Source organism: Diachasma alloeum, unplaced genomic scaffold (genome assembly GCF_001412515.2).
Source record: "Diachasma alloeum isolate Michigan unplaced genomic scaffold, Dall2.0 Dall_scaffold_00396, whole genome shotgun sequence".
Taxonomy (NCBI): Eukaryota; Metazoa; Arthropoda; class Insecta; order Hymenoptera; family Braconidae; genus Diachasma; species Diachasma alloeum.
Window position 1 is genome coordinate 526986 of NW_021680535.1, and position 26457 is coordinate 553442.

The 26457-nt window shown below is 38.3% G+C and overlaps 3 protein-coding genes across 3 annotated transcripts in view; 2 read left to right on the forward strand and 1 right to left on the reverse strand.

Annotated features, from left to right (window-relative positions):
* Positions 1 to 53: 53 nt before the first annotated feature.
* LOC107041971 lies at positions 54 to 2536 on the forward strand. Its single transcript, XM_015262809.1, has 5 exons — positions 54 to 144; positions 258 to 535; positions 638 to 750; positions 1435 to 1621; positions 1716 to 2536. Exons 1-5 carry the CDS (start codon positions 134 to 136, stop codon positions 1916 to 1918), a joined length of 792 nt encoding a protein of 263 aa, XP_015118295.1. The 5' UTR covers positions 54 to 133; the 3' UTR covers positions 1919 to 2536.
* LOC107041967 (phosphopantothenoylcysteine decarboxylase subunit VHS3-like) lies at positions 2345 to 2773 on the forward strand. Its single transcript, XM_015262807.1, has one exon. It carries the CDS (start codon positions 2345 to 2347, stop codon positions 2771 to 2773), a length of 429 nt encoding a protein of 142 aa, XP_015118293.1.
* Positions 2774 to 4611: 1838 nt separating this feature from the next.
* The window catches only part of LOC107041968 (sodium-dependent dopamine transporter), a 47647-nt gene continuing 25801 nt past the window's right edge, over positions 4612 to 26457 (reverse strand). Inside the window, exons 8-11 of the mRNA XM_015262808.1 lie at positions 8378 to 8506; positions 8080 to 8280; positions 7772 to 7939; positions 4612 to 5694 (exon numbers count right to left, since the gene is read on the reverse strand). Coding sequence (XP_015118294.1) covers positions 5458 to 5694; positions 7772 to 7939; positions 8080 to 8280; positions 8378 to 8506 — 735 coding nt within the window. The 3' untranslated portion in view covers positions 4612 to 5457. The remainder of the gene's footprint in view (positions 5695 to 7771; positions 7940 to 8079; positions 8281 to 8377; positions 8507 to 26457) is intronic.

Sequence of the window (26457 nt, forward strand, 5' to 3'; positions counted from 1 at the left end):
GGGGGGGGGGGGGGGGGGAGAGGATTTCTGACATTATGTGTGGTCAACATGATGGGGAACATATAGGGAATATGCTGACATGGGATGAGGAGGGGTTCAAGATTGACCGAAAATTTGCTGACGTAATACTTGAATGGCTCCCGAGTAAGTCTACCAACTTTTGAGGCTCTTATTCGAAACCCGTCCTAACAATAAGTTCCCAAAGCTTCCATAATTCTCTCCATATTGCATGTTTCGACCATCCCTTTGAATTTCAGAAACTACATGTCACAAATTTCTATGCAGATGTTGCCTTGGGAAGGCAATGCAGGTTGCAATGATTGTGACACACTGGAGGCGCAATTGGCTTTGGCAACGAGAGAATTGAATGTCCATCGATTGAGATATGAAAGACTCAATGAAGTAAATAAAGATTTGACAAATGAGAATAAACATTTGAGAGAGACGAGCATGAGTCCAAAACTAGATACAATCTGTGACGCAATAAAGACAATGACAGGGGATGTTAAAGATATTAAAACGAAAGTGAATTCTCGTGAGTACAGTCCTTTTTTAATCCACGATTCTTGCAAGAATCTGATCATTTAGCCTTGTAGTTTTGTTATAAAAAGGAACTGTTTTGGTTTTTTCATTACAGAGATTCTGGGTGCTGAAATAAACCCGGAAATCAGTGCTATCGATAATATGACTTGTGCACTCGATAAGCTAGAAGAACACGACTCGATGCCTACTGACATCTCCGAGGATCAGGTGAATAGAAACTGCAACAATGAACATAAACATAGGACACAAATAGATTTTGATTGAGTTTTGAATTTTTAACCGAAAATTTATCGTGAAAATACTTGGTATTATTTTTTCTACTCCGACTTCAGCCAATCAGAGGGTACTATTTGAGACTGCCGAACAATTTTATGTTGCATATCTCAATATCCGATTTGGATGTCTTCTTTTCTCATCTGTGCTTTTGTCACCCCGTTATACTACACTCCCATCGGCCGAACTATCAGCAAAAAAAATAATCCGACAAATACCACTCATTTTTTTAAATTGATCGGGTATTTTCCGTAAACTTTCCTGCATAGATACCAAACGTGCCAAATTTTGCAGGGAAAATCCCTCGTACTTTACACTCGGGATTTTAAACTTCAAAAATTTGACACACTCATTCTTAATATGCAACGGAGTTATCGGAAAATGACCGATAATTTTGAAGTACTTGTGATATGTCTTTGGAAAATCTCTGAAATAGTGATAACACACGTTGAAGCATTTATTCCCTACCGAAAATTTCAGTGGTATATACATTAGGACTTTCCCTTGAGAATTTCAATGCCGTGCTTTCTATGTCTAGTCCTACTCCTCACTAAAATCATCAGAAGTTGAAATACACTGAAATGAAAATTCACTGGCAATGGATGATTTATGTTGTAGATTTATTATGGCAATGGCATCTGCGTCGAGAAGAAGAAGGTGAAAGATTTAGGCGGGATTAAAGGTCTACAGAAGCAACTGCATCTCGTTGTTGAATGGTTCTGGCCTTGCAGAGTGTATGAATGGGCCTTGTCTGAAAATTTAACTCCCCATCACATCAAAAATTCATACATCCTAGCCATGCAAAGTTTGTATTTCTTTTCATTTTCATCTCATCAATGTAACCCATCCGACAATTGCAATTAAAATTTCTAATGCTCTTTTACCCTGATTTTCTAAAGAACTCATAAATTCGGTGAAATGGTTGTGCAAAACACAATACGAGGTCAGCAACACAGATATCCGTAGAAAGATCACAAAAATAACAGACATGGCTCGTAGAACCCAACGTTCCATCTTATCCAGGGCCCAGAAGTACATTCCACGTTATTTGAGAACCGAGAAGATGAATAAAGACAAAAGTCGCCAGAACACCGAAGATTAAGAAAAAGAAGAGGAGAGGAGCGTAAGAAATGAATCCAAGACAGATTCTGACTCAGAGGATGATACGAAAAATTCTAAAGGAGCATCTTCCGCTGCTGCTAATCTTACTAAGGAGAAAGTTGAGAAGCAGAAGAAGAGGAAGAAGAGTATTGAGACGAGTCTTTCCACCCCTGAGAAGAAAAGAATGATTAAAAACAGGAACTAGATAGGAAAACAAGTGGTGGAGATTGAATCGAGCAGTGAAAGTGAAGAGGAAGAAGGGGAGGAGATCATAGAGAATATGTACAAGAAAAATCCTGACTCTGAGAATGGTGTCAACATCGTCAAAAAAGTATCTTCCACTGCTGCTGATTCTACGAAGCAGAAACTTGAGAAGAAGAATAAGAGTATTGAAAAGAGTCTTTCTACCCTGGAGCAGAAATGAATGATGAAAGAGAAAGGTGAGGAGTCTTCAACTCCCGATAGATCTAAGGTCAGAACAGGAGATAAACCAGAAAGTAAACCAGGCGCAACAGAGAGTGACGAAGATGACGATGAGGATGATGATAAAGTGAAGAAAGATGAGGATCATGATGGTGAGAAAAAGGATAATGATAAGGATGAGGATGATAATGCTGATGATGTGAAAAATGATAAGGATGATGATGATGCTGAGAAGAAGGATGATGATGATAATGAGGATGATGATGTGAAAAAGGATGCTGAAAAAGTGCCGGATGATACTGACAACGATGAGAATGTGAGTAATGGAGGGAACGACGATGGGAAGAAAGAGTCAGGAATTCAGCAACCTAGTGATGACAGTGACGCGACTGACGAGACTTCTGTTGAGACTGAGGAAATAGAAGAAGGCTAAGTGTTGGAGAGGAAGGTTTCATGTGTCATTTTAGGATTTTGTTTGAAAAATAATCTCTTCCAAAAACCTATGATATTGTAAGCTATTGATGGAATGCAAATTGTACTCTATTTTATTTTTTTATAAAACATTTTTCCATCACACTGAAGCTTGAACGAGACTATCAACTAATCCAATATTCCATATGTACAACCTCATAATACAAACTCTCATTTTGAAAGGTATGTTATTACCGCTGAATCGAAGTATCCTTGATCATGACATTCCTCGATTTTCCAATTTTGTGTAAATGAATGAAGAACCTACAATTTAATGAAGTGATTTCGGGGAAGTCGCTTTTAGAAAATGTATAAATATCTGGAGAAGTATACGGATTCTAACCAATTCATTCCTCTTCCAATTTACAAAGTAACACTGCCCCATGACAAGTTGACGAGTCATGCGTATTTTTCCACTTTTTCTTTATTTAATTTTTTTAATAAACGTTACTTAGTCGGATAAGTTCCAAAACTTATCCGATTATTTTCTCTACTCGGATTTCAGCCAATCAGAGCGCAGTATTTAAGGCTGCAAAACAGTTTTATTTCGAATATGTATGTGTGACTTTTGAGTATGTCGCCGTTACCCTCATATCTTTCATCACAATATCTGGAGGTAGCTCTCATTTTTTCCACATTTTCAACTGACTTCACATTGGACATTGTGTGTGGCAATCTATCAAAAGTGGATTATTATTCTCAAATGAGTCTGGATCATGTCCACTGACACTTTGATTTGCCAAAATCTGAGTGTAAAAATAATCCGACAAATACCACTCATGATCTAAAATTAATCGGGTATTTTCCTCAAACTTCCTTTCCTCGTGCTCAGCACTCGGGATTTTGAACCTACAAAATTTGACACATTCTTTCCTATGCAACGAAGTTATCGGAAAATACCCGATAATTTTGGAGCACTGAGGGTGGAAGCCCACGGAACGAAGCTCACACAGAAAGACATCAATGTAACCAATCAAATTGTAAAACTTTCCCACCAATTTTATTTGCACCATTCTATGGGTTACGTTCGATGTGCCTTCACCATGAAATTAATATCACTCTAACGTCCCCGCAACATCCACGGGTATTATTCAATCCTCAGTCCCGGGAGTGTAAAAATGAGGTCCCACGGGCGTTCTGAACCCTACATTAAATATCTCGAAGACGTCTTCAAGTCAGCCTATAATTACGGGATCTTGTCCTGGAAATTTGGAACAGACATGCTGCGGACGTCGCGAAATCCGGAATAATCGTCTTAAAGATATCCGTAATGCATCTCCGAGTCTCCCTAAAATTATGATATTTTGTCCTGAAAAGCGAAAGCAGACGTCCTGTGGAAATCCTTTACCCTCGTGGAGAACGTCTCTAGGACATCTGTCGGACATCCCCTAGTCACCCCGAAATTATAAAATTTCGTTCTGCAGACATAGAACAGACATCCTAGGAGTGTCCTTTAGGTTTGTAGAAAGCGGTCCTACGGATGTCCGCGAAGCTAAGATAAATGTCTTGTGAACATCCACCGTGCGTCACCAGGACACTGCAATGTGCAGCGTTACGTCTTCCGGACATCGCAAAATGCAACACCAAGACATCTTAAGGACGTCCGCAAGTTATGTCCTCAATTCCTCCTAGATGCGTCCGGGGGGTTCATCAGGGTTTACGCTCCACTCACCCGCGCCCATCCCCGTTTTGCTCTACTGAGGAGTGAGGAAACCCCTTCAGGGTTAACTTGAGTTACGTTATCAAATAAATGAATTATGTCAGTTCTTTGGATGGACTCGCAATAAATCTGAAGGAAAGTAAAAGCAGGAATTTTATTCACTATTACATTTACACAACTGTTCCTTCAATTATTTAAAAACTACAGAATTATCATAGTCATTCTGTTATTGTCAAATTAACTCATCACGGACGTTGGCTCGATATGGCTCTCGAGGCAACATTTCACCTTAGTTTCCTAAAATTTCTATACATGAACAATCAACATGAAACAATTTAGTTACTTTCATTATTAGTCGACCATCCTTTATAAATTCTCCTAACAAAGCATGAGTCTCTGTGGCTGTACAGTGACTCCGATGCAATGTACAAAATATACAATATTCCTTAATGTAGTACTTCAATTCTCTATTGATTTTCCATAATCATATACAAATTCCAATCCGATTAATTCATTCGTTACTAATTATTCACTACGGAAGGAAAAACTTCTATAAAAATCCAGAATCCAATAGTTGTCAAAAAATACTGCACATCAACTAAAAAATCACAACTTTTCATCATTGATTAAATAATATTAGGATTTGCCATTTTCTGTCTCTATCAAGGAAATCGAGACAATGTTCTATCTTTATTTTCATTTTTGTATTATTACGTCTTTCAACATCGGGATTGCATTTTAATTATAGTCCACACAGCACTTCTCCATAATCTCCGAGTCACTACCCACCTAATAAATATTCCTTTAAACATTATTATTTAATCGATATCGTTTCATTAAATAAACTCATAAAAGTAACGCTGCTTCTTACCAAAGCTTATAAAGGTAAAAACAATTAACAATATTTCGGGTAAAATAGAAAGGGGAAATAATCCTCAACAGAGGTAAATATGGAAACGAGTACCCTGAAGGATAACTAAGTTATCCTAGACTGACTCGGGTGGAGGATCGCCATTGCGAGGGCATGGAAGGGTCATGACTTCTGTCTGCTCTTTGAATCCAGAAATGTCGTTTTTTGAAGACTCCCTGAATTTTTCAAAACCGCCCTCATCAAGGAGACTTGTCCTCACTGCTCCATTGGCCACTGAGGAGACAGCTGATCGAGTGTTGATTGAAGGTTGAGTATGGTTGTCTCTCCAGGGAGTAGTTAGTGTTTTGAGTCTCTAGACAAAAATTATTCGTTGCGGAAATTATTACGCACACAGAGAATAGTATATATCGATACAAGTGCTGTTCCTCCCTGCATTTTCTTCAAATTCTATCTTTTATTCTATGTTTTAAGGCCGACCAACATCGAAGTTTTACGGACCACATTTTCTTCATAAATGCAGTAAGGAAGGTGAGTTATGTCATTCAGAGAATCGTCGAAAACAACGGAAATCTGAGGAATGAAATAAGCCACTTTCTTTCAAACCCAGCCGAAACCGAGGATTGGGATCACACGAGTTAGGAAATGTTTTTCATCACAGTGTCCGTAAAATACAATTCATGCCCGTCAAACGCCGTTTACAGACAGTGGAAAGGAAAATTAACTTCGTCACTCGGCCGAAAAAACTTTTCTGACTTGGCTTCGCCTCAGTTTACATCCTTTACACTCGCCCGAAAAATCTTTTTCGTGTCACGGGACCTGAAAAACCCCATTTTCGTGGCGTTGCGCGCCACGAAATTGACGTTTTGCAGGTTCCTCGATACGAAAATTAATATACACACCTCGCCATAGAAAACATATCACCCTCCCCCACGTGCTTGCCATCCTCGCCTTCGGCTTGGAAGGCAATCTTGCACGTGGGGGACGGTGATCTGTTTTCCAAGACTCGGGCATGTAATGTACTATTTCGTGTTGAGGGACCTGCAAAATGCCAATTTGAAATGGGGTTTTTCAGGTCCCGTGACAAAAATTAATATACACACCTCGCCATGGAAAACATATCACCCTCCCCCACGTGCTTGCCATCCTCGCCTTCGGCTCCGAAGGCAATCTTACACGTGGGGGACGGTGATCTGTTTTCCAAGGCTCGGGCTTGTAATGTACACTGTTGAAAAATGTTTACTGAAGTTTCCAGGCTTTAGTCTTGAAATATGAAACAAATGACGGTTTAATTGAAATTTCAGGGAATTTTACCATTGAAAATTCGTGGTTTTCGCGGGAAATTCACGAAAATGTTAAATTTCAGTTGAATTATCCCATGAAAATTAATGCAAATTAGGAAAATTCAAGCAAAAATGTCCTTGAATTTTCAATTTTTTGAAATTTCAGAGCATTTTCTTATTGAATTATCATGTTTACATTGGAAATTCATGGAAATTTCGGAATCTTTATGGTTCTTTCACTGCAAAATCAGGAATTTCCTTGAATTTTCAGGGAAACTTGAAGTTTCATAACCTTTTTTCCGTTAAATTAAATTCAGTGTCATTTTCTGGAAAATTCAGTTAAATTTTTTTAACAGTGTACTATTTCATCACGCTGTGCGAAAATAGTATATTATATCATTAGGCATAATATACTTTAGGTTGATAAAAGTATTGTCTGGCGAATGTGGCTTTATAATCCGAGCCGAAGGCGAGGGCCTAATGACATAAGTAACTTTTTAGGCACGCTTCGAGTGCCTAAAACTTCCATTTTCCACACATTGTGATGAAAAATATCGTTCGATACTCGTGGGAAAAGTGTTTTTTCCGCACTCGTACGAAATATACTATAACGAGCTTGTGACGAAATAGCTATTTTCGTCACCAGGCCGAAAAAAAATTTTCTGACGAGTGCGAGGTTTGCAGACCGAGGTGAAGCCGAAGAATGTAATCAGACGAGTCAGAAAAGTTGTTTTCGACCGGGTGACGAACATAATTTTTCTTCACACTGTCTGTGAAACGGCACTCTACGAACAGTGTGGAGAAGAGTTTTTTCCATCAAAATATAATGTTCGTCACTAGGCCGAAAAATACGATTCCGGTCTTGTCACGAGAATATCCACTTACGCACGTCCCGTGTGCGCAAAACCCCAGTTCACACGTATCCTGATGAAAAAAAAGTTCCTAATATCGACAATCCAGTTGATCATTCTGAGCAACTGCTAGCTCCAGAAGACAATGCACTGAAATTTCGTTTATTTCCAGAATTTTTTGCTTGCTAAATATCAGTGTGCCAAAATTCTCGAATTCCGAAATTTTTGCTGAGAACTAGAAACTTTTTTTCTCGATGCATATACACTTGTTTAAAGCAGGAATGAAAGCAGTATTTACGTGGCAGAAGCTTCCTGGAGTGACAATGAGTTTGTAAAGGGCAACCCCTGGTATCATCGTAATTGATGAGCCAGCAATGATCCATCCAAGGATGTTTGCCCACTCTGGATACGTGTAATCTTCATAGGAGAGGGGTTCGTATCCCATCAATCCGTAAACAATGATGAACTGTACGAAAGAGGTAGAAAAATGTATTAAGTCAGAATCCATCAATTCATATACTCATCCATTCACTGATTAATGAGTATAAATGAATGAATGAATAAATAGCGAAAGAATGAACATATGAGACATTATTCATGATTTACCATAATAAAAAGTGGCGCAACGAATTTCCAACATACTCTCCAATAAATTCCCGGAGAAAATCCAATCATATCCTTGATATCAGCGCAAAATCTGTCTGTACCATAGATCCAACTAACTGCAATTGCTTCAGCCAAAACTGCAAAGAGCATAGAGTATCCAGCGGCGTATCGATCGAGTAAATGGAAAAAATAGAATCCACCCTACGAATTGAAATTATTGCTCTTATAATGTTATTTCATTTAATACGGACATATTCTCATACAAAGATGAAATAAAAAATGTTTTTATCGATTTTACCTGTGAACACGATGCTAAGCCCACCAAAAAATAGACAGTAAATAGACAAGCAACAAAAATCTCCCGGTTATTTCCAATTAATGGAAATTCATCGCTGAGGGCTGTAATAATTGCTTCAGATCCTCCAAACTGCAATAAAGTAGTATATTTTTAACCGTAGGCGCAAAAGGTTCCCGAAAAAAGATCATGCATTGTTAAAGCTAACTTGGGTTTTTTCCTGGCGAAGTTTTTTTCGAGATTCCTTCTCAATTTTTATTTTTAGTTTGAGCCTTGTAAAGTGAACTTTCTAGACAGGTCCAGCAATGCATATTCCTGGCCTAAGCAGATAAAATGAAGGAATCGTACCCATATGCGGAATTATCACCCGAGTCGACGGCGAGGGTTTGAAGCACGTGGGTGATGATGACTGCCCATGGAAAAGAATCCACACGCACGGAGAGAAATTTTTTAGAAAAATTCTAGTGCTAGCACGGGAAATGAGGCGCAAAGTGATAGCCAGGAAAAAATTCCAGTGCCGGCACTAGAAATTTTATTGGGGAAAACGTGAATTTTTTCCCGTATTTCTGTGAAAATGTCACAGAAATCCCCAGAAATTTTACCAGAAATACCAAGAAATTTTAACTTAACAGCACTAGAATTTTTCACAGCAGGTGGATTGTGATTTTTTCCAGTACTCGTACTAGAATTTTTCTAGAAAATTTCTCTCCGTGCAGAGACGCATCCGTATAACCACTTAGATCGTAAGATTTTCCCGCCAATTTAATTTTCTCGACTCTGATGGGTGTACCCGGATGCGTTACTGTCATGCAGAATAGAGGAAGGAGGTCGAACTGTAGTTGGAGGCCGGTTCGATTCTGGGATTCAAAGTGGTTACGATCCTGAGTTCTTCTTGTGGCCTTGTGACAGCGCTGAGGTCACCCATGCACAACACCGACACGAATACTGTTGAGTATTTGGTGGTTCTGTTTTAATTCGGAATTGTGCACTGATAGATGTTTTTCATTTAACTTATTCGAATTGTTCAAAATTATTCGTTAGTGGAAGACAGATGCGAAGAGTATGTGCATTCTTCGGGTGCACACCAGGCACAGTGGATGATAGAAGACAAAATAAATAGTTTTTTTATGACAATTCCAATACCTCCTTGGTAATTTCCTAATATTTCAATAAAAAATATGTAATCTTCGTAACTTACATCAGCCCAACTATCCCCCACCCGCAGGGTTGGGCAAGTAAATTACCTTAGGTAAATTACATGGTTTTTGACCGGTCATAAAGTAGGTAAATTACCCGGGCGAGTTGTCGGCTTTTTGACCTGTCAAAAACCTATGTGGCGCCATCTATTAGCACCTTGGGGAACCGGGAGATTTGTACCGAGAATACCGCCTGTCAGAGTTACAAGGGTCAAAATTCGAAAAAATCATACCCACTGAGGTTATGCCTCAAGAGGGTCAATCGTCGCAAAGGTCATACCTCGCAAGGGTCAAACGTGACAATCATAACTTGCGAGCGTCAAATAATCATAAGCAACAACAAAGACCAAACGGAATAGTTTCAGATTATTTTTTCTTAATTCACGATCATTCCACCCTTGTCATTGTTCTGCCTACAGGAGAGGTAAGTTGAAAAATCACAAGAGTTAAAATTAAGACGCAGGCAAGCAGGAAAATCACAAAAGATCAAGAAACAATCACAAAGTAGGTAAATCATAAGGGTCAATCAGGATAACTCGGCCGTGACCTAGTGACCTGTTTGACCCTTGTGAACCTACTTGCTTTTTTTGTTTAAACTTTATGACCGTTGGAGCATGGTAATTGTACCGCCTGGCGTCCCCCGTTGACCCTCTTATTAGTTTCACCCTCCAGATTGCAGGATTGCTTCCGTTGTTTGACCCTTGCGACGTTTGACCCTAAGAAGGCATAACCCTTGCGATGTTTAACCTTCGCGAGGATAACCCTCGTGATCGTTTGATCTTAACGATTTCCGGCCGATGTGCCTCTCACTTTTGACCCTTGTGACTTTCTAGCTTAGCTTCCCTGTAAAGAGCTTTCCGACACTTTTTGACATTTTTGACGCCCCAGAGGTAAATTACCGGTATTTGACAATGTCACGTCATAAACTTCCATCTGCGAGATATGCTCAACCCTGCCCACCCGTCATCGTGCAACTCGGCGATCCTAATGCCACCTATAACATCGACCAGCCCGGTTTTCTGCCCTATGCCTAGTGTACGGAGTTCGGCCTCCTTTCTCTATTCTTCATGGTTAGAACCGTATTTTCCGTCCCGGCGTAAGCGCAAAATCAGCTTTGCGGGAGAAAAATACGGCACCACGCCTACGCCGGAGCGGAAAATATCGTTCTAACCACAGAAGGAAAAGGCCCCTCAACTACGTCTGGCCACGTTAGGTTTCGACTTGGGTAGTAATTTTGTACGTGGGCACGACTACATCATTTTATCACCCTACGTTAGAATAGTACATTATAACACAAGGCCGATATGTATATTTTCGTCACAAAGCCGGAAAAATTTCTTGTCACTGTTGCTACGTTCACCTCGTGGCGAAATGTGCAATATTCTGTGGCGTCACCATATGGCTAATATGCTATATGAACTCCCGACAGTGAAAAATGATTGCCGTATGAGGGGCGGCGGAACTCGATACCCGAATCGAAACATTTGGTCGGTTTTTAGTCTTATTTACCCATAAATGGTCGGTTAAAGACCTAAAAGTCGCATAAGCTGGCTTCGAACCGATCTCCTGGTCGGTTTTTGACCCAACTCAATTTTTCGACTACTTTAGTCTGCTGAGTGAGCGTCAAAAGCTAGGTCAAATACCGACCAAAATGATAATTCTTTGTGGGACTCAGAAAAATTTTCAATCGTGGGACTTAGAAATATTCTCAGTTGTCGAACTTAGAAAAATTTTCAATCGTGGGACTTAGAAATATTTCCAATTGTGAAACTTGGGGAAATTTTCAATATTTGAGCTTGGAAAAATTTATACCCTTCTGAGAATCTTCTGAGATATAATGAAAACCTTAGAGTTGAACAAAATATAGTCAAATAGTACAAAGTATAGATTTTCCTTTATTCATCCTCATTGTTATTTACACGTTCACTTATATGTAAGATACATTCTCATATTTAACATAAGAAAAACACTGATTAAATTTTCCACGGATACAATCACCTGCTCGTCGGACATTTGGCACTTCCAAATGTGTGGCACTTCTATTATTTCAGATTCAAAACCTGCCGATAGCTTTTCCGCGGTATTAACCAACGGAACAATAGCGAAATGCTGCCCTGCACATAAACATTGATTTTTTGAACATCGACATTCGCTCAGTTTGACAAACTCCATAATTTAACCGAAAGCTTTTCACCAGCACTAGTGAATGAAATGAATGAGGAATTTGTTCGTAAATTTTTCCTGTATGATTCTTCCACGTACAATAATTTATCCTTTAGCAATCGATGATAACTTGTTACAGCAAAAGTTTTTCCAGTAATGCCTATTCCAGTGAATTGATGTAGATATTTTCGTGGGATGCACTTGACATAAGTTCCAATACTACAGCAATTTCTAAACGAATCAATTATTTTCAATTGTTTTTTTTATGCATGACAAAACTGAGTAATGGCCCATTAGGTAATTTGGATAATTTCGAAGAGAATTTCAGATACTGGCAATGTGAATTTGCTATTTGGGATTCTAAATCAGTAGTGCTATGGACCAGTTTGACTAATTGCCCATTAATATTTTCAAAGGAAAAACACGAAATCACCCATAGAGGATCGAATCTGCGAACGTCGTCAGGCAAATGAAGTAATTGATGAACATTAATGCTGCAAAAACGTACCCCATACAAAGTTTCAAATTTTTCAACAAACTCATGAAGGAGTTTTTTCGCTCTTTCTATATTAATCACAGATACTTTGTCAGCATTCAATAATGAAATAGCTGTCACTAATTGCATATAATGATCAAAGTATTCTTCTGGCATAATCAAAGATAATATTATTGGAGAGTAGTAAAAAAACCAACATTTCAATTCTGAGGCCTTCCATTGTTTATACTGCAAAATGCTCTGGGGCATTCGATGAATAAACTTAGGGGGCTTTATTTGCAATAGAAAATTGTCAACCACGTGTGCCACTGAATGAAGGGAGAACCGACGAGTACTGTGAGCAGAGTTGAATCATAATATTAATAATTTTTTAGCAATGCCTTCATAAATCGCATGCATTGAATCTATTCCTGTAGCGCGAATATAATCAGGCATGATTGATTCAAGAGAGCTGAGTCCTTTTATTCCCTTCACTGACTTCGTATTAGCGATTAAATTATTTTCGGTTATGCCATTGAGTGCCATATTAGCATAAATCTGCGTTTGCTGGAGTGTACGTGTAACCCAGTCTTTGATGTATCGATAAATTAATAAAGATTTCCCCGATAGCAGTTTCGTAGCTTCTGCTTGACGTTCACAGACAGGACAGTCAAACTTACCATTGAATTGACTGATGTTTAAAAACAAACTCTGCGGGCAAATCACAGGTGCCACATAACAATAACCCACGTAAGGAAATCGTGAGATTTTCGCTTGATATTTTAATATCAATACCCCGATATAGATCTTTCAATTCCTCGTAAAATGAATCAACAAACAAATTCGCTGCTGGCTTCTGTGATCCGAACCATAAACCAGCAAGAATAGTATTTTCTCGAAGGACACGATGACCGTAGGGCAATTCGTTTATTCATAGATAAAATGGCCAAATACTAGTCTGTGAGCTTTTGAATACTGGCACACCATCGGTACACCAGGTCAATGATATGTTTGCTGGAGAAGCTAAAAAAATTTTATGATCACGATATAATTCTCCGTCATAAATATCTGCAAAATTATTGGCTGGTTGCTGGCGATTGCGCGAATGTTGTAGTAATTGATAACACCCATCTCTTTTTACGATCATTTTTAATTGATGTATAATGGAAAGTTTAACAAAGTATCCAATGTCTGCATGTTTTCCACATCGCGCGCATCTCTCTTTCCCACTTTTCAATTTCGAAAAACACTCTTTGCAATAAAAACTTTTTTCCCAAGACTTTTTAGTAAAACCAAAGAATTTCTTGAAAAAATACAGACTCATCTTTTGCAGGCCTTGTTTAAGACAATGGAAATTAATTATGGCTATTATGTCGGTTAAAAATGCGTCAGTGATATTATGGGATAACACTAAACTCAAGAGTAATAGCATGCTCTCCTCGAAATTGATCGGTGCCCCCTTATAGACCGGTTGGTTATATCGAGGATCCATGTTATCATCCCCTTCATCATCACTGGACTCCGATATTTTCCTATTTTTCTCATTTGTTTGTTTGATATTATCAAAAGTGTCATAGAATTGTTCATCGTCATCGCATTCATTTTCAGAACATGCTTCATAGTCGTCTTCACTCTCTTGTATGTCATCAGTATCCACTTCTTTTTCTTCTTCATGTCGTATTGGTCCATTCTCATCCTGAATTATATAAGTAATCATTGATTGGATCCTGTCAGAATTTTCACCCCCCTCTTGCACATCAGCATCCCTAGAATTGAAAGGACAAGTTTCCGTAGGAGATATATATACGGAGGAAAATTTATATGAAAATTTAACCTGAAAGGTAGTAATTGTGTTGCGTATTGGCATTTCAAGTTGTTGAAGAATATTGTTATTCAGATGATGGGATTGAAAAGCTAGGGAAATCCTAGCCCAAGCTGAAAGAAAGAGAGACGACATGTTTTGCTTGGGTACTTCCAGAGATTTTATAAAAAAATTTAGATCAAGATAGTCGTTTCAATGCCATCATTTGCAAGCTTCCACATTAGCTTTTCTTTAAATTCTGAATTTCATTTCAAATATACTATCATTCTAAATAAAGAGATCTATTCATTTTACCTTCTTCTTCTTTACCTTCAGTTCCGGCAGTTACAGAATATTTTTTCGAAGTTCTAGTTAAACCCCTATGGAGTTTTTGCGAATGAGTTTTTACTCCGTATGCCTTAAGTTTTGAACGGCGTCGTGCAATCGAACTTTTTGAGAGCTCACTTAATCGCTTCCTCATTTTCGAGAGGAATAAAAAATCATTAATACCACCAAAATATGTTTGCGCTGTTCGCGATTTTTTGAATAGATGTATACGCCACTGTAATGCTGCAAGCGTGAGTCACCCACTGTCGCACTAGCGAATGCGTTCCCTTCGAGCCCATTAACAACCGCGGTGGTTGAACAGGATCCGATCATTCCCGACAGGTATTCACTCACTGGGTTTAGTATACATCGTATGCACTCGGCGGGCCGTGTACTATACACGTCCTATGCACTTGTGTATACTCCGGACTGTTGTGACGCCGGCGCCATCGAAGGCGCTGGCCTCACTGACCATTCAAGTTTCGAATGGGACGGCACTACATCGCGCGAAAATCCTCGTCCATGTTTACACGCAATATCTATGTTTTCTTTTGAGATTGTTTGAACTGTGGAAGTGAATTTTGTGAATAATCAGAGTGATAATGACAGGAAAATATTGTTTTGTTTATTGGCCGCATAGTAAAGAAATAACTGTGACTTCAACAAAGGATTTTCCTTCCAAAAAGCGCCAGGAGAATGTTCCCGTCAAGTTATTGTGGAAGGATGCAGCAACAAACAAATAGACGTCATGAGACGCAAAAATTCTGAAATTTCACGGTAAGTTACTGTTATTAATAGCGATTTTATGATGAATTCAGATTCCGGGTTTCTTCTTAACAAACATTGAAAACCAGAGCGATAATGTCATTGGTGTCATATCCATGAGAAATATGGGGATTTAATGGAAAAATTGGAAATATTGGTGTTGATATCTACTGATAAATTATTCTGATATTGATAAGTTATGGGATGTATAAATTCTATATTGTATAAATGCATTCCTTGCAGATTTGTATATAGTAATCGTACGTTTCCCCGACACCGACTTTTCCCGGAATATTCCGAACAAAGGAGGGAGGGAGGGGGGAACGAGTGGGTCTTGTCTTTCTTTCAGAGGTTCAAAATTTTTCCCCATTTTTTCTCCCGAAGTCCTCATAGGGTAATAAAACTCGGACGGTCCCTCCAAGTATCCTTTTTTTTATTAGTTTTACAGACAATGAAACCTAGCAGTGTGAAAGGGGAGAGGGGGTTATTTCCACATCTGTTTCCCATGCCAATCCTCCTCCTCCCTTACCCTTAGAAGCCAGCAACCAAAAAAATTAAATAAATTTTGTGGAATCGTACAATTTGTTTATGAACTTAAAAAATTGTGCTCTTTGAGGAAGAAATTCAGAACGCAAAGACTAAATGATTCAGCGAGGAATGAAGAGAGGGGGAGGGGTTAAATGTATGTTTTATGGTGACCGCTCTCATTATATATTATTTTTGCGGATGACCCACAATTCTTAAATAATTTGTTGGTGGATCGAGATAGCGGAACTCTGACGGACTCTCACCAGAAACGTTTCACAGCGAATATTCTGCAGCAGTGGAAACAATTGCAAGGGGATGCAAAGGAAAAAAGGAAACGGAGAGCTCGGAACGATTATATGCATAAAAAAGAACTGAGCCAAAGAACATCATTTTTTGATATCCCGTCACCTATATCAACGAACTCGGACAATGATGATACAAGAGATAGTGACGACGAAGATGAATCTCCCACTCCACAAGAGAAACGACGAAAAAACAAAGAAGTTGAGGAAATGCCATCTACATCCTCGACAATTACACCACTGAGGGCTCCAATAATCGGATATCGGCAATTGCATCATCATGGAGCGATTCGAAGAGCGAGAATGAAGAGGTTTCAGATGACGAAAACTCAAGTGGAGAATTAACGAGACCGAAGGATCAGAATCATTTCCCTGAACCCTTCAATTTATCCAGATTGGGCTCTCGTAAGTATTAGTACTTCTCTATTAATTTGTTTGCTCAAAATTCAAGAAGATGCTTACTCGATCCATTATTTAATTTTTCAGCCTCTTCTGAAATAGTTGAATATTTCAGAGGAGTAACCCAGTACTTGGAAAGGTTGGCAGCAATAAAAAAGGATAAAGCGGCTGAACGAATTGAACAGGTACTTGATTTTGGACTAATAATTTCATAACATCATCGAATTATATTGACAATTAACTTCGTTCTTGCAGAGATATGATGAAGCGCGCACACCCGGTAGGAATAAGGTAAATCCTCAGATAAAATCTTTGCTCAAATGAGTTCGCCATTTCTCACTCAATAGAACATTTTTTTTTTACGGCCTCGGAGTCCCTTTTTCGGGTCCCATTCGGCACTCTATCCAACCCTATGCATGCGGCTGTGGATTCTACACTGTACCGCATTCGCACTTCTATAGAACATAGAAGTAGCATGGGGAAACCACAGAAAACCCATGCCGGTACAGGCGGTTCCTCTATTAGCAACCTCCCGCTCGCCGGAGCCTTCCGTTGAAAAATTCGGTTCCACGGAGAATCGAACTCACAACCTTTCGCACACTAGACTTGCGTCTAATCCACTCGGCTACCGACATCGGTTCAATAGAACATTTATATGTGATAAACATTACAAGTGGAAATCTATCCTGGGACCAATGTTTTCATCAATGGAAGGACAGTGGAATTGGCAATGGGCGATTTTGAAGACTAAAAATTGGAAACAATTGGCAACTGACATATTCGTCAAAATCTACGGCATACATTTAAGTTATTGTCTGCAAAAGGAACTAAAGGCCTCATGAAGGTACATAATAAAATTTTCAACGCTGTTAGGGGTGAGAGCATCTGTCATTTACTGATTCATATAAATAAAATTACCACTTGTGAGATTGCCGACTGATGGTCTAATCAGCCAGTGCACAATCATCGCAATGATCATCAGTGTACGACTGATTTATTTGCTTCCAATACTAATATAATAATTAATTGAAATTTCAGAACTCATCCAAACTCGAGGAACCCCTGACGATCCAATCGAGGTCGGAAATAAAGAGTTCACTCAACAGGTGAATAAAATGTGCACCAATCACAGGCAAAAAAAAGTCGTATTGATACGGACTACAACAACCTCCAACACGAAATCAACTCAACTTCGACCACCGCATCCACCAACTCACACCGTACCTGGAGCTGAGAAAGAGAATGAGAATCGAGGAACAAGTGAGCCTCCTGGAGGTAGACAGAAATCTCAGGTGGCATCATCTAATCCCTCTGGTTCAGCTCCCAATGAATCTGGTCATAGCAGCAATGACATACTCAACATCGATTCCGATCCACACTCACCGAAACAGATTCACCAAAATTTAGCAGTATCTCCACTACACAATTCCACGTCTTATACCGCATTCGAGACAAATGACAACAATACTATCCCTTACCAGCCGCCTTACCAGCCTCACTTTACTCCACCATTGACACCACTAAATCGTCAACAATCAATTCCTGGGAATTTTCAATAACGGTGGCATCATCATCACAGGAGACAGTGGGCTAATTACAACAACTTCTATCCAATGACACATGATGGATATGAGTCGGAAATTTCTCCATTCTTGTTGCCGCTTTGAAGATTTTTCGTGACTCTAAAATTCATGATCATCCTGATAGAACTCTCACCAAATATCGTATGATCATGGAATATCAGTGGCTTCAGAACAGAGCATTGCTCCTGTTGATGCACACTTCAATTATGAAGAGCATTTTGAACTGTTTCTTTATCGAATACTTTCTCCAATAATTTTTAATCGATAAGTTTGATGAATTTACTTCACAACAATTGAGAAACTTTATAATTTGTTTATAAGTAATATAACAGCGGACTTTGACATTCGTGATGTGTTTACCATTGAGTTTAGGAAGCTATTGCCAAATATTTTAAAATGTTAGTTACAAAATTTTAATCAGTTTGATACTCCGAAACCGCTGACTAATCTTATAGAATTTTTTACTATAATTGTCACTTCATTTGTTGGAGACATTCATTTCACAAAAATCGAAGCATCCCACACCATATGTTTGAAATGGGCGATATTCCGCAGAATATATCATTCGTTATTTTTTATTATGATTAAATTTATAAAGCTATCGCCAAATATTCTTATACGTTAATTTCAGGATTGCGTTACTTGATTGATACTCTTCTTCCAAATAACAATACGAACCTTCTGACTGTAATTTCCTAAAATTATCTACTATAATTTAGATTTACCATAATTAAGATTTATTTCGCCCAAATTTTGGGAATTTTCAATATACACAAATAACAAGTCATTTTACCAATATTTTGAGAGTTTACCCATGTTCTTAAGGGTTTATTCTATTTTGCTATTGTTGCATCGCATGAAACACATTAATTTTCATTTTATGTTCTTTTTTTGATTAATAATAAAGCATTTATCCATGTGTTCCATTCCCAATTATAATAAATTGATTAATGGATTAACATTTAATCTTCATTTTTATTTTTGCCGAATTGGTTCCCCAATATAGAATAATATTAATTCGTATATTTTATGCAATTTTTTTTTGAGAATTTTCATGCAAATTTTTTTTTACTTTTTCGCAAGTTAGGTCAAAAATCGACCAAATGAACCCATAAAGAAGGCCAAAACCCGACCAAATGACGAGGAAACTCGAAAATTGGATCGGTTTTTGGTCTAAAAGTTGCATACGCCGGTCAAAAACCATCCTAAAAACCAGGCCGAAAACCGACTAAGTCACTGAGTTGACCTAAGACCAAATTTTTCGACTCGGGTACGTTCAAGAAATTTGAAAACAAGACCTTGACGGATCACTCGATAGAGGGGCTTGAGTTGTTCACTTCGTCGAATGCTAGTCAGTTATCGGTCAATTCGCGATCGCATCGTAGATGTGCGAGCCATCAAGTGGTCTCTAAACTAACTACTCTTGGGGGCCAACTAAAGAGATCACGGAGAACACAGTGATCTCATTGATTGATGCTCATCATTGGTTCACTTTCAGTGATTTTATTGGTTGGCCCCCAAGAGTAGTTAGTTTAGAGACCACTTGATGGCTCCCACATCTACGTTGCGATCGCGAATTGATCGACTAACCATCTCCCAACAGTTGACCGACGATCGACAATCGATCGACTACCCATCGACTAGTGATTAACTAACGATCGACCGAGTGAACAAGTCAACTCGTTGAGTAGATATCACGTAGCCATCGATCGATCTGCCAGGATGACTGAGTCTGATAGCCTAAGTAGGAGAGCTCCCGATGCATAACCGAAAGGTCTCGGGTTTGAATCCCGGTATGGATTATATATGTATTTTTTCAATAGATTTTTCTTCCGAACTAATATCGAGATTCATCCTGGTTCCCCTTCTAGCTACTCCAAAATCGCATCCAACAATATCCTGTGCGGTCACAAGAGAGCTACACTGATAGAAGGATTTAGTTGCTGTTCTCACAAGGAATACTAGGTAGGTGTCCGCCCCCGATTTTGATGAAACTTGAATATGTTATAGAGGACTCAAAACTAAGTGCCACGTATTTTTTTTATCGGGCAATACGCGGGTTTAGGGGGTGGAACTGCCCTCTGAAGTTGACCACCTGCCGGGATATTTCTTTAATTACGCACATAGGGAGAATATTTAGACAAATTTTTTGCAATATAACAGGAAGCTCATGGAAAATGATTAAGATAGAAATGAAAATCATCTCGGAGGGGTGAAATTTCGGGGGAAAACTACCCCGGTGAAAAGTCATTAATTCAATAAAAAAAAATATATCGTTCCGAATTTCATGAAACCAATTTCATTTAAAAGTGCATAAAAAAATACAAAATACAATTTTTAAAATTCTTTTTTAAATTGCAATTTAAAGGCAAAAGAAGATCAATTTCCTGGCAACGTAGCATAAATGTGGCATAAATGTAGCATAAATGTAGCAGTTCATTCCAAACACTGACAATAATGTTTGTTTTTACCCCTCCTAATAACTATCAATTCAAATAATCCAAAGGTAGTCACCTTCCAAACATTATTGTCAGTGTTTGGAATGAACTGCTACATTTATGCTACATTTATGCCACATTTATGCTACGTTGCCAGGAAATTGATCTTCTTTTGCCTTTAAATTGCAATTTAAAGGCAAAAGAAGATCAATTTCCTGGCAACGTAGCATAAATGTGGCATAAATGTAGCATAAATGTAGCAGTTCATTCCAAACACTGACAATAATGTTTGTTTTTACCCCTCCTAATAACTATCAATTCAAATAATCCAAAGGTAGTCACCTTCCAAACATTATTGTCAGTGTTTGGAATATACTGCTGCATTTATGCTGCAATGAAACATTGATACCGAAATGCAATGATTATAATAATCACTGGATGATGGCATTTAGAATAGAAATTACCAGTCTTATTGAAGGTCAGATATAGTAGATTATGTCATCAGGCGATAAAAGTATTATCTGGCGAATGTGATTATAATCCTCGCCTTCGGCTCGGATTATAAAGCCACATCCGCCAGATAATACTTTTATCGCCGTATGACAATGATCTAACCGAGCAAAGCGAGGTTAGAATCGCGGTTTATCGGACCTAATGACATAAATTCAGTTTTTTGACATATGACGTTTTTATTCAGCTTAATTTTTGGTACAGTTAATATGCAGAATGAATCATATTAAGGATCGTAATTCGTACAGAAATGGTATTCATCAAAAAAATGTTGCAAACAAAGTGATTTTTTGCACCAAGAGCATCTTACTACTGCAACATTGGAACAGCCTTCCATGTCACAGTGTGGATGAGACGATTGTCCAAATGCAAAATCGACAGGATTTCCAAATTCATCAGGATTTTAAAAAAATAACCACTTTGAAACCAAGCGTAACGAAATAAATTTTGATACCCTGGTGATGATAATTGATTATGGACTAAAGACTGTAACTTTATTATATTATTCCTCAAGTGTAAATTAAGAGCATAGTTAAGGAGGACAACAGTATCGGAAAAATGACGGACATAATTTTTCCATATTCTGAAACCATATACATCAAGGGGTTGAATTTTTCCAGTTGTACCCTATGGTATCAACATAGTTAACAATTGTTTATTTGGAGGAGTTGCTTCTTGTAGCGCTTGAAGACAGTGCCCGCTCCACGAATCTATCAACAGTAGATTTCTAGGTCCCACATTCGGAAAAAATACTTACTTTAACCAAGTTTCAAAATGCTCTAAAAAATCAAGTACTTTTTAATAATACGAATTGTTGTATTGAAAATATCATAGGCTCTTATATCTTGAATATCATCTCACCTGAAGTAAGTATCGCCCGATTTTGAAGCCGTGACGAAAACATTGGACGGTCGAAAAAGATTGTGTTCCACTATTGGGCCAAAAGTTTCGAAAGGTTCTTTCAAACCCAGAAAGAGAGGTGATAGTGATTTACCATCAGCAGAAATGGTGGGTTGTATAGTGTAACTATGTGTTGTTGAGGTTACCGATTGTACTATACACGCCACTTGCTTTGCGCCTTCCTCAGCTAAAGTACGCCCTGAATGAATTTCTAATTGAAAACCACTTGGATCACAATTATAGCTGTTTTCTGGGCCATAGGCAAAATAAGGCTGGACTTTCTGGAGAAATTTGTCTGATTGTTTTTGTAAAGCTTCTCGATTCTCGAATGTTTTCCGCGTAGCGAATTTATTAATCTTTCGGGATGTAATACGGTGTGCATTCTTGAAATAATGCAACCAACAGGGCGAAGCCTTGAAACGAACGTCTTTGAATCCGATTTCTTTCTGGGCTTGCAGAGCCCACTTTCGTACATCAGTATCGTGAACGATTAATCCCGCATGATTAGCATTCTTCATATTTTTCAATGTGTACTCCGAAATACGTTTCAACTTCTCCATATGTCCCTCCTTTATTTATTTGGTGCGCCCAGCGTCGTAACTGTCGACTCGATTTCACCTTTTTAAATCGATGTGCAACAGTTTTTACAAAAAGGTTTTACTTTGTTTTTGCACTTCTCCAGAACTCAACTGCTTTCTTTTTATAGTCGAAATCTACGGGTTCCTCATCCTCCGAACAACTTTCAGATGATTCTTTGGTATGTGGTTGAAATTCTTCATCCTCGACCGCCATCATTTCTATATCTTTATAGGGCTTTTGAAAATCTAGAGATGTTTCTTCAATCATTTCAACGCCATTGTATTCCTCCATGGATTGAATTAATATCCTTCGGAAGGTGTACGCTAATTTACGTTCCTCATTGTTCACAGGCGTTTCAGCAAGATTGAGAACTTCAAATGTTAGTTTTGAGGCTTTCGCGGCCATTATTAATGACTTGGTTGGCTTCCGGATGGATGCCGCGTTGAGTTTCAGCATTGCGCCGACGTTTCGCAAACATTGCAGTCTGCATCTTCAGGGCTATGAGCTCCGATTCTGAGCTCCGATGTGTGGGGGCAGTCCTTATATACCTTCCCTTGTGGTGGTGGGAGAAGGGGNGTTGATTGGATTAAGGATGTACTAAACCCTTTCGGCCAAAATTCACGTTTTTTTCATTTTTCTGGCAAATTATTGATCGGATTGACGCGAAATAATATACCGTTTTAGCGTTTTATCATTATTGACTGACTCACGAAGTTTCATAGTAGTGTAATAATTTTCCTGCATTTTTTCTAAAGTTTTGTGGATTTCCGAAAAATTTTAGAAAAACCGCAGGAAAATAATTGCACGATCATGAAATTTCCTGAGTCATTAAGTAATGATAAAACGCAAAAACGGTATATATTTTCACGTCAATCCGATCGACAATTTGCCATAAACATTCAAAAAACGTGAATTTTGGTGAAAAGGGTGTAATACATCCTTAACTTTCATTATGAACCGGGCACAGAAACACGATACCCACGGAGAGACTGTTTTCGACTGATGGACACTTGTAAACTGATTGTGATTGTGTTTGCATGAGGAATTAAAACGTAAAACGCCGATATTGTAAGCCGTGCATATTTATCATCGTGATGTTATTTTTAAAGATAATAAGACAGATGACATTCGGATGGATAATTTTATAACTCTGGCATATTGTTCTGATGTGGATTTGAATNAAAAGGTTTTACTTTGTTTTTGCACTTCTCCAGAACTCAACTGCTTTCTTTTTATAGTCGAAATCTACGGGTTCCTCATCCTCCGAACAACTTTCANGAAGAAGTCTGATAACGTTGATTGGATTAAGGATGTACTAAACCCTTTCGGCCAAAATTCACGTTTTTTTCATTTTTCTGGCAAATTATTGATCGGATTGACGCGAAATAATATACCGTTTTAGCGTTTTATCATTATTGACTGACTCACGAAGTTTCATAGTAGTGTAATAATTTTCCTGCATTTTTTCTAAAGTTTTGTGGATTTCCGAAAAATTTTAGAAAAACCGCAGGAAAATAATTGCACGATCATGAAATTTCCTGAGTCATTAAGTAATGATAAAACGCAAAAACGGTATATATTTTCACGTCAATCCGATCGACAATTTGCCATAAAAATTCAAAAAACGTGAATTTTGGTGAAAAGGGTGTAATACATCCTTAACTTTCATTATGAACCGGGCACAGAAACACGATACCCACGGAGAGACTGTTTTCGACTGATGGACACTTGTAAACTGATTGTGATTGTGTTTGCATGAGGAATTAAAACGTAAAACGCCGATATTGTAAGCCGTGCATATTTATCATCGTGATGTTATTTTTAAAGATAATAAGACAGATGACATTCGGATGGATAATTTTATAACTCTGGCATATTGTTCTGATGTGGATTTGAATTATCGCGACAATGTCATTATCATACGTCCTCATTAAAATCTTTTCAAAAACAATATAAACATCAGGGTCGTAAGATCATCTCATTTGAAAGTCATTTTCAATTCATTCTATTCTACACCACTGGCCAAATTTTTTCCAGGAAAAATCCAAAAGAAACATCGCATGTTTTTTTCATGCTTTTTCGAATCGGAATCATTCCATAAAATTTCGGGCACTAGTTTTTTCATGGGGAAACTGACTCTTCGCGGGGGTAGTTTGACCCCCAAACTTCATCCTCCGGAGACGATTCCAATGGTTTTTCTCATCATTCCCCATGAGCTGTTTTTTATGTTGCAAAAAATTTCAAAGTGGACCAATTCCAGGAAATTGATCTTCTTTTGCCTTTAAATTGCAATTTAAAAAAGAATGCAANCGGAAGGTGTACGCTAATTTACGTTCCTCATTGTTCACAGGCGTTTCAGCAAGATTGAGAACTTCAAATGTTAGTTTTGAGGCTTTCGCGGCCATTATTAATGACTTGGTTGGCTTCCGGATGGATGCCGCGTTGAGTTTCAGCATNCTTTGCATTTTTTTATGCACTTTCAAATGAAATTGGTTTCATGATATTCGGAGCGATATATATTTTTTTTATTGAATAAATAACTTTTCACGGGGGTAGTTTACCCCCGAAATTTCACCCCTTGGAGATGATTTCAATTTCTATCTTAATCATTTTCCACGAGCTTCCTGTTATATTGCAAAAAATTTGTCTGAATATTCTCCCTATATGCGCAATTGAAGAAATACCCCGGGAGGTGGTCAACTTCAGAGGGCAGTTTCACCCCCTAAACCTGCGTATGGGCCGAAAAAAAAATACGTGGCACTTAGTTTTGAGTTCTCTATGACATATTCAAGTTTCATCAAAATCGGGGGCGGACACCTACCTAGTGTTCCTTGTCAACGAACAGTATTTTCGTTTAGTTGCCGACGAAAAAAGGCATAATTCGGCACTTATTGAATGACATATCATTGACAAAGATATATTATTCAGACACAGTTGGCATTTGTGGAAAGTCTTCTTCGATCTTTTATGGCACGCCGTGCATAAACGATCACAGATCTGCGTGCTTTAAACTCGACTTCTGCACGATGTGGCATAAAATAGTATAGACCACTCGGGCATAAACTTCGTTTTCAACGAATGTGAATACAAAACTAAACTATGACAACTATGTAAACTTCACATTCGTCGAAAACGAAATTTGTGCCCTTGTACTCTAATGTACTATGGGAGGTTAGCACGGGTGAAAAAACACTTATCGTTCTGTGATATAATACTTCATGTCCAAAGGAGCAATACCAGCATTTTAACGAAATTAACCCGTCAGCACTCGCGCCATTTCACCAAGAACCTTTACTCGGCTACTTATAGCTAGCGGGGGGTAGGGGGGAATGCAAATTTGGATTATTGCAATCGTTTGGTGGTTCGAAGGTGGTCAAAGGTAGTCCACTTTTAGCTTTTTGGTGGTAAAAATCAATTAATTATGAATAATCAAAAATTTCACCTGCAGCCAGCGGAAGGGATGCACCTTTTTGAAAAATTCAACATATGAATTTGTGTAAAATTCTGTGGTGGTCAAAGGTGGCGCAACACCAAATTCATCCGTTTATTTTTTTAACTGATAATGAATAATGTTTATCGGGTCTATCTTACCGAGAGGTATTTCCCCCACCACTTCCCACTCCGGGCCCTTTAAATCATTTCGGAGCACGTTTGGAGGTTACAAAATTGGTTTAATGAATAAGAATCTCAGACTTAAGTTCTTTTGTTATTCAATTTGTGTTTTTTTAATGAACGTGGAGTGAATACTACTAAAAAACATAATTGAACTTAAAACGGAGCATTATTCGTCCGAGTATAATCGTACTCAATTGTTTGGAAGTGACCCTGAGAAGATGAGGATCGAAAAAAATGCAACGATAAATGACAAATCATTTTTCCCGCTCCTATGTTTTTTAGATCTACAGCGATAGTACAATCACACTGTTCAAGACTGATTGAACCCATGCGACAGCTCCAGAATAAATTCATCAAGGAGTTGAACCACCTGACCAGTATACATATACGAGATGACGTGAATCCCGAAAGGAATTATTCATTTAGAGTCATCACTTTTTCATTCCATTGATTCACGGTCACCAGGAGAAGAGGAAGCTCCAGCTGTATTATGCTAGTGGTA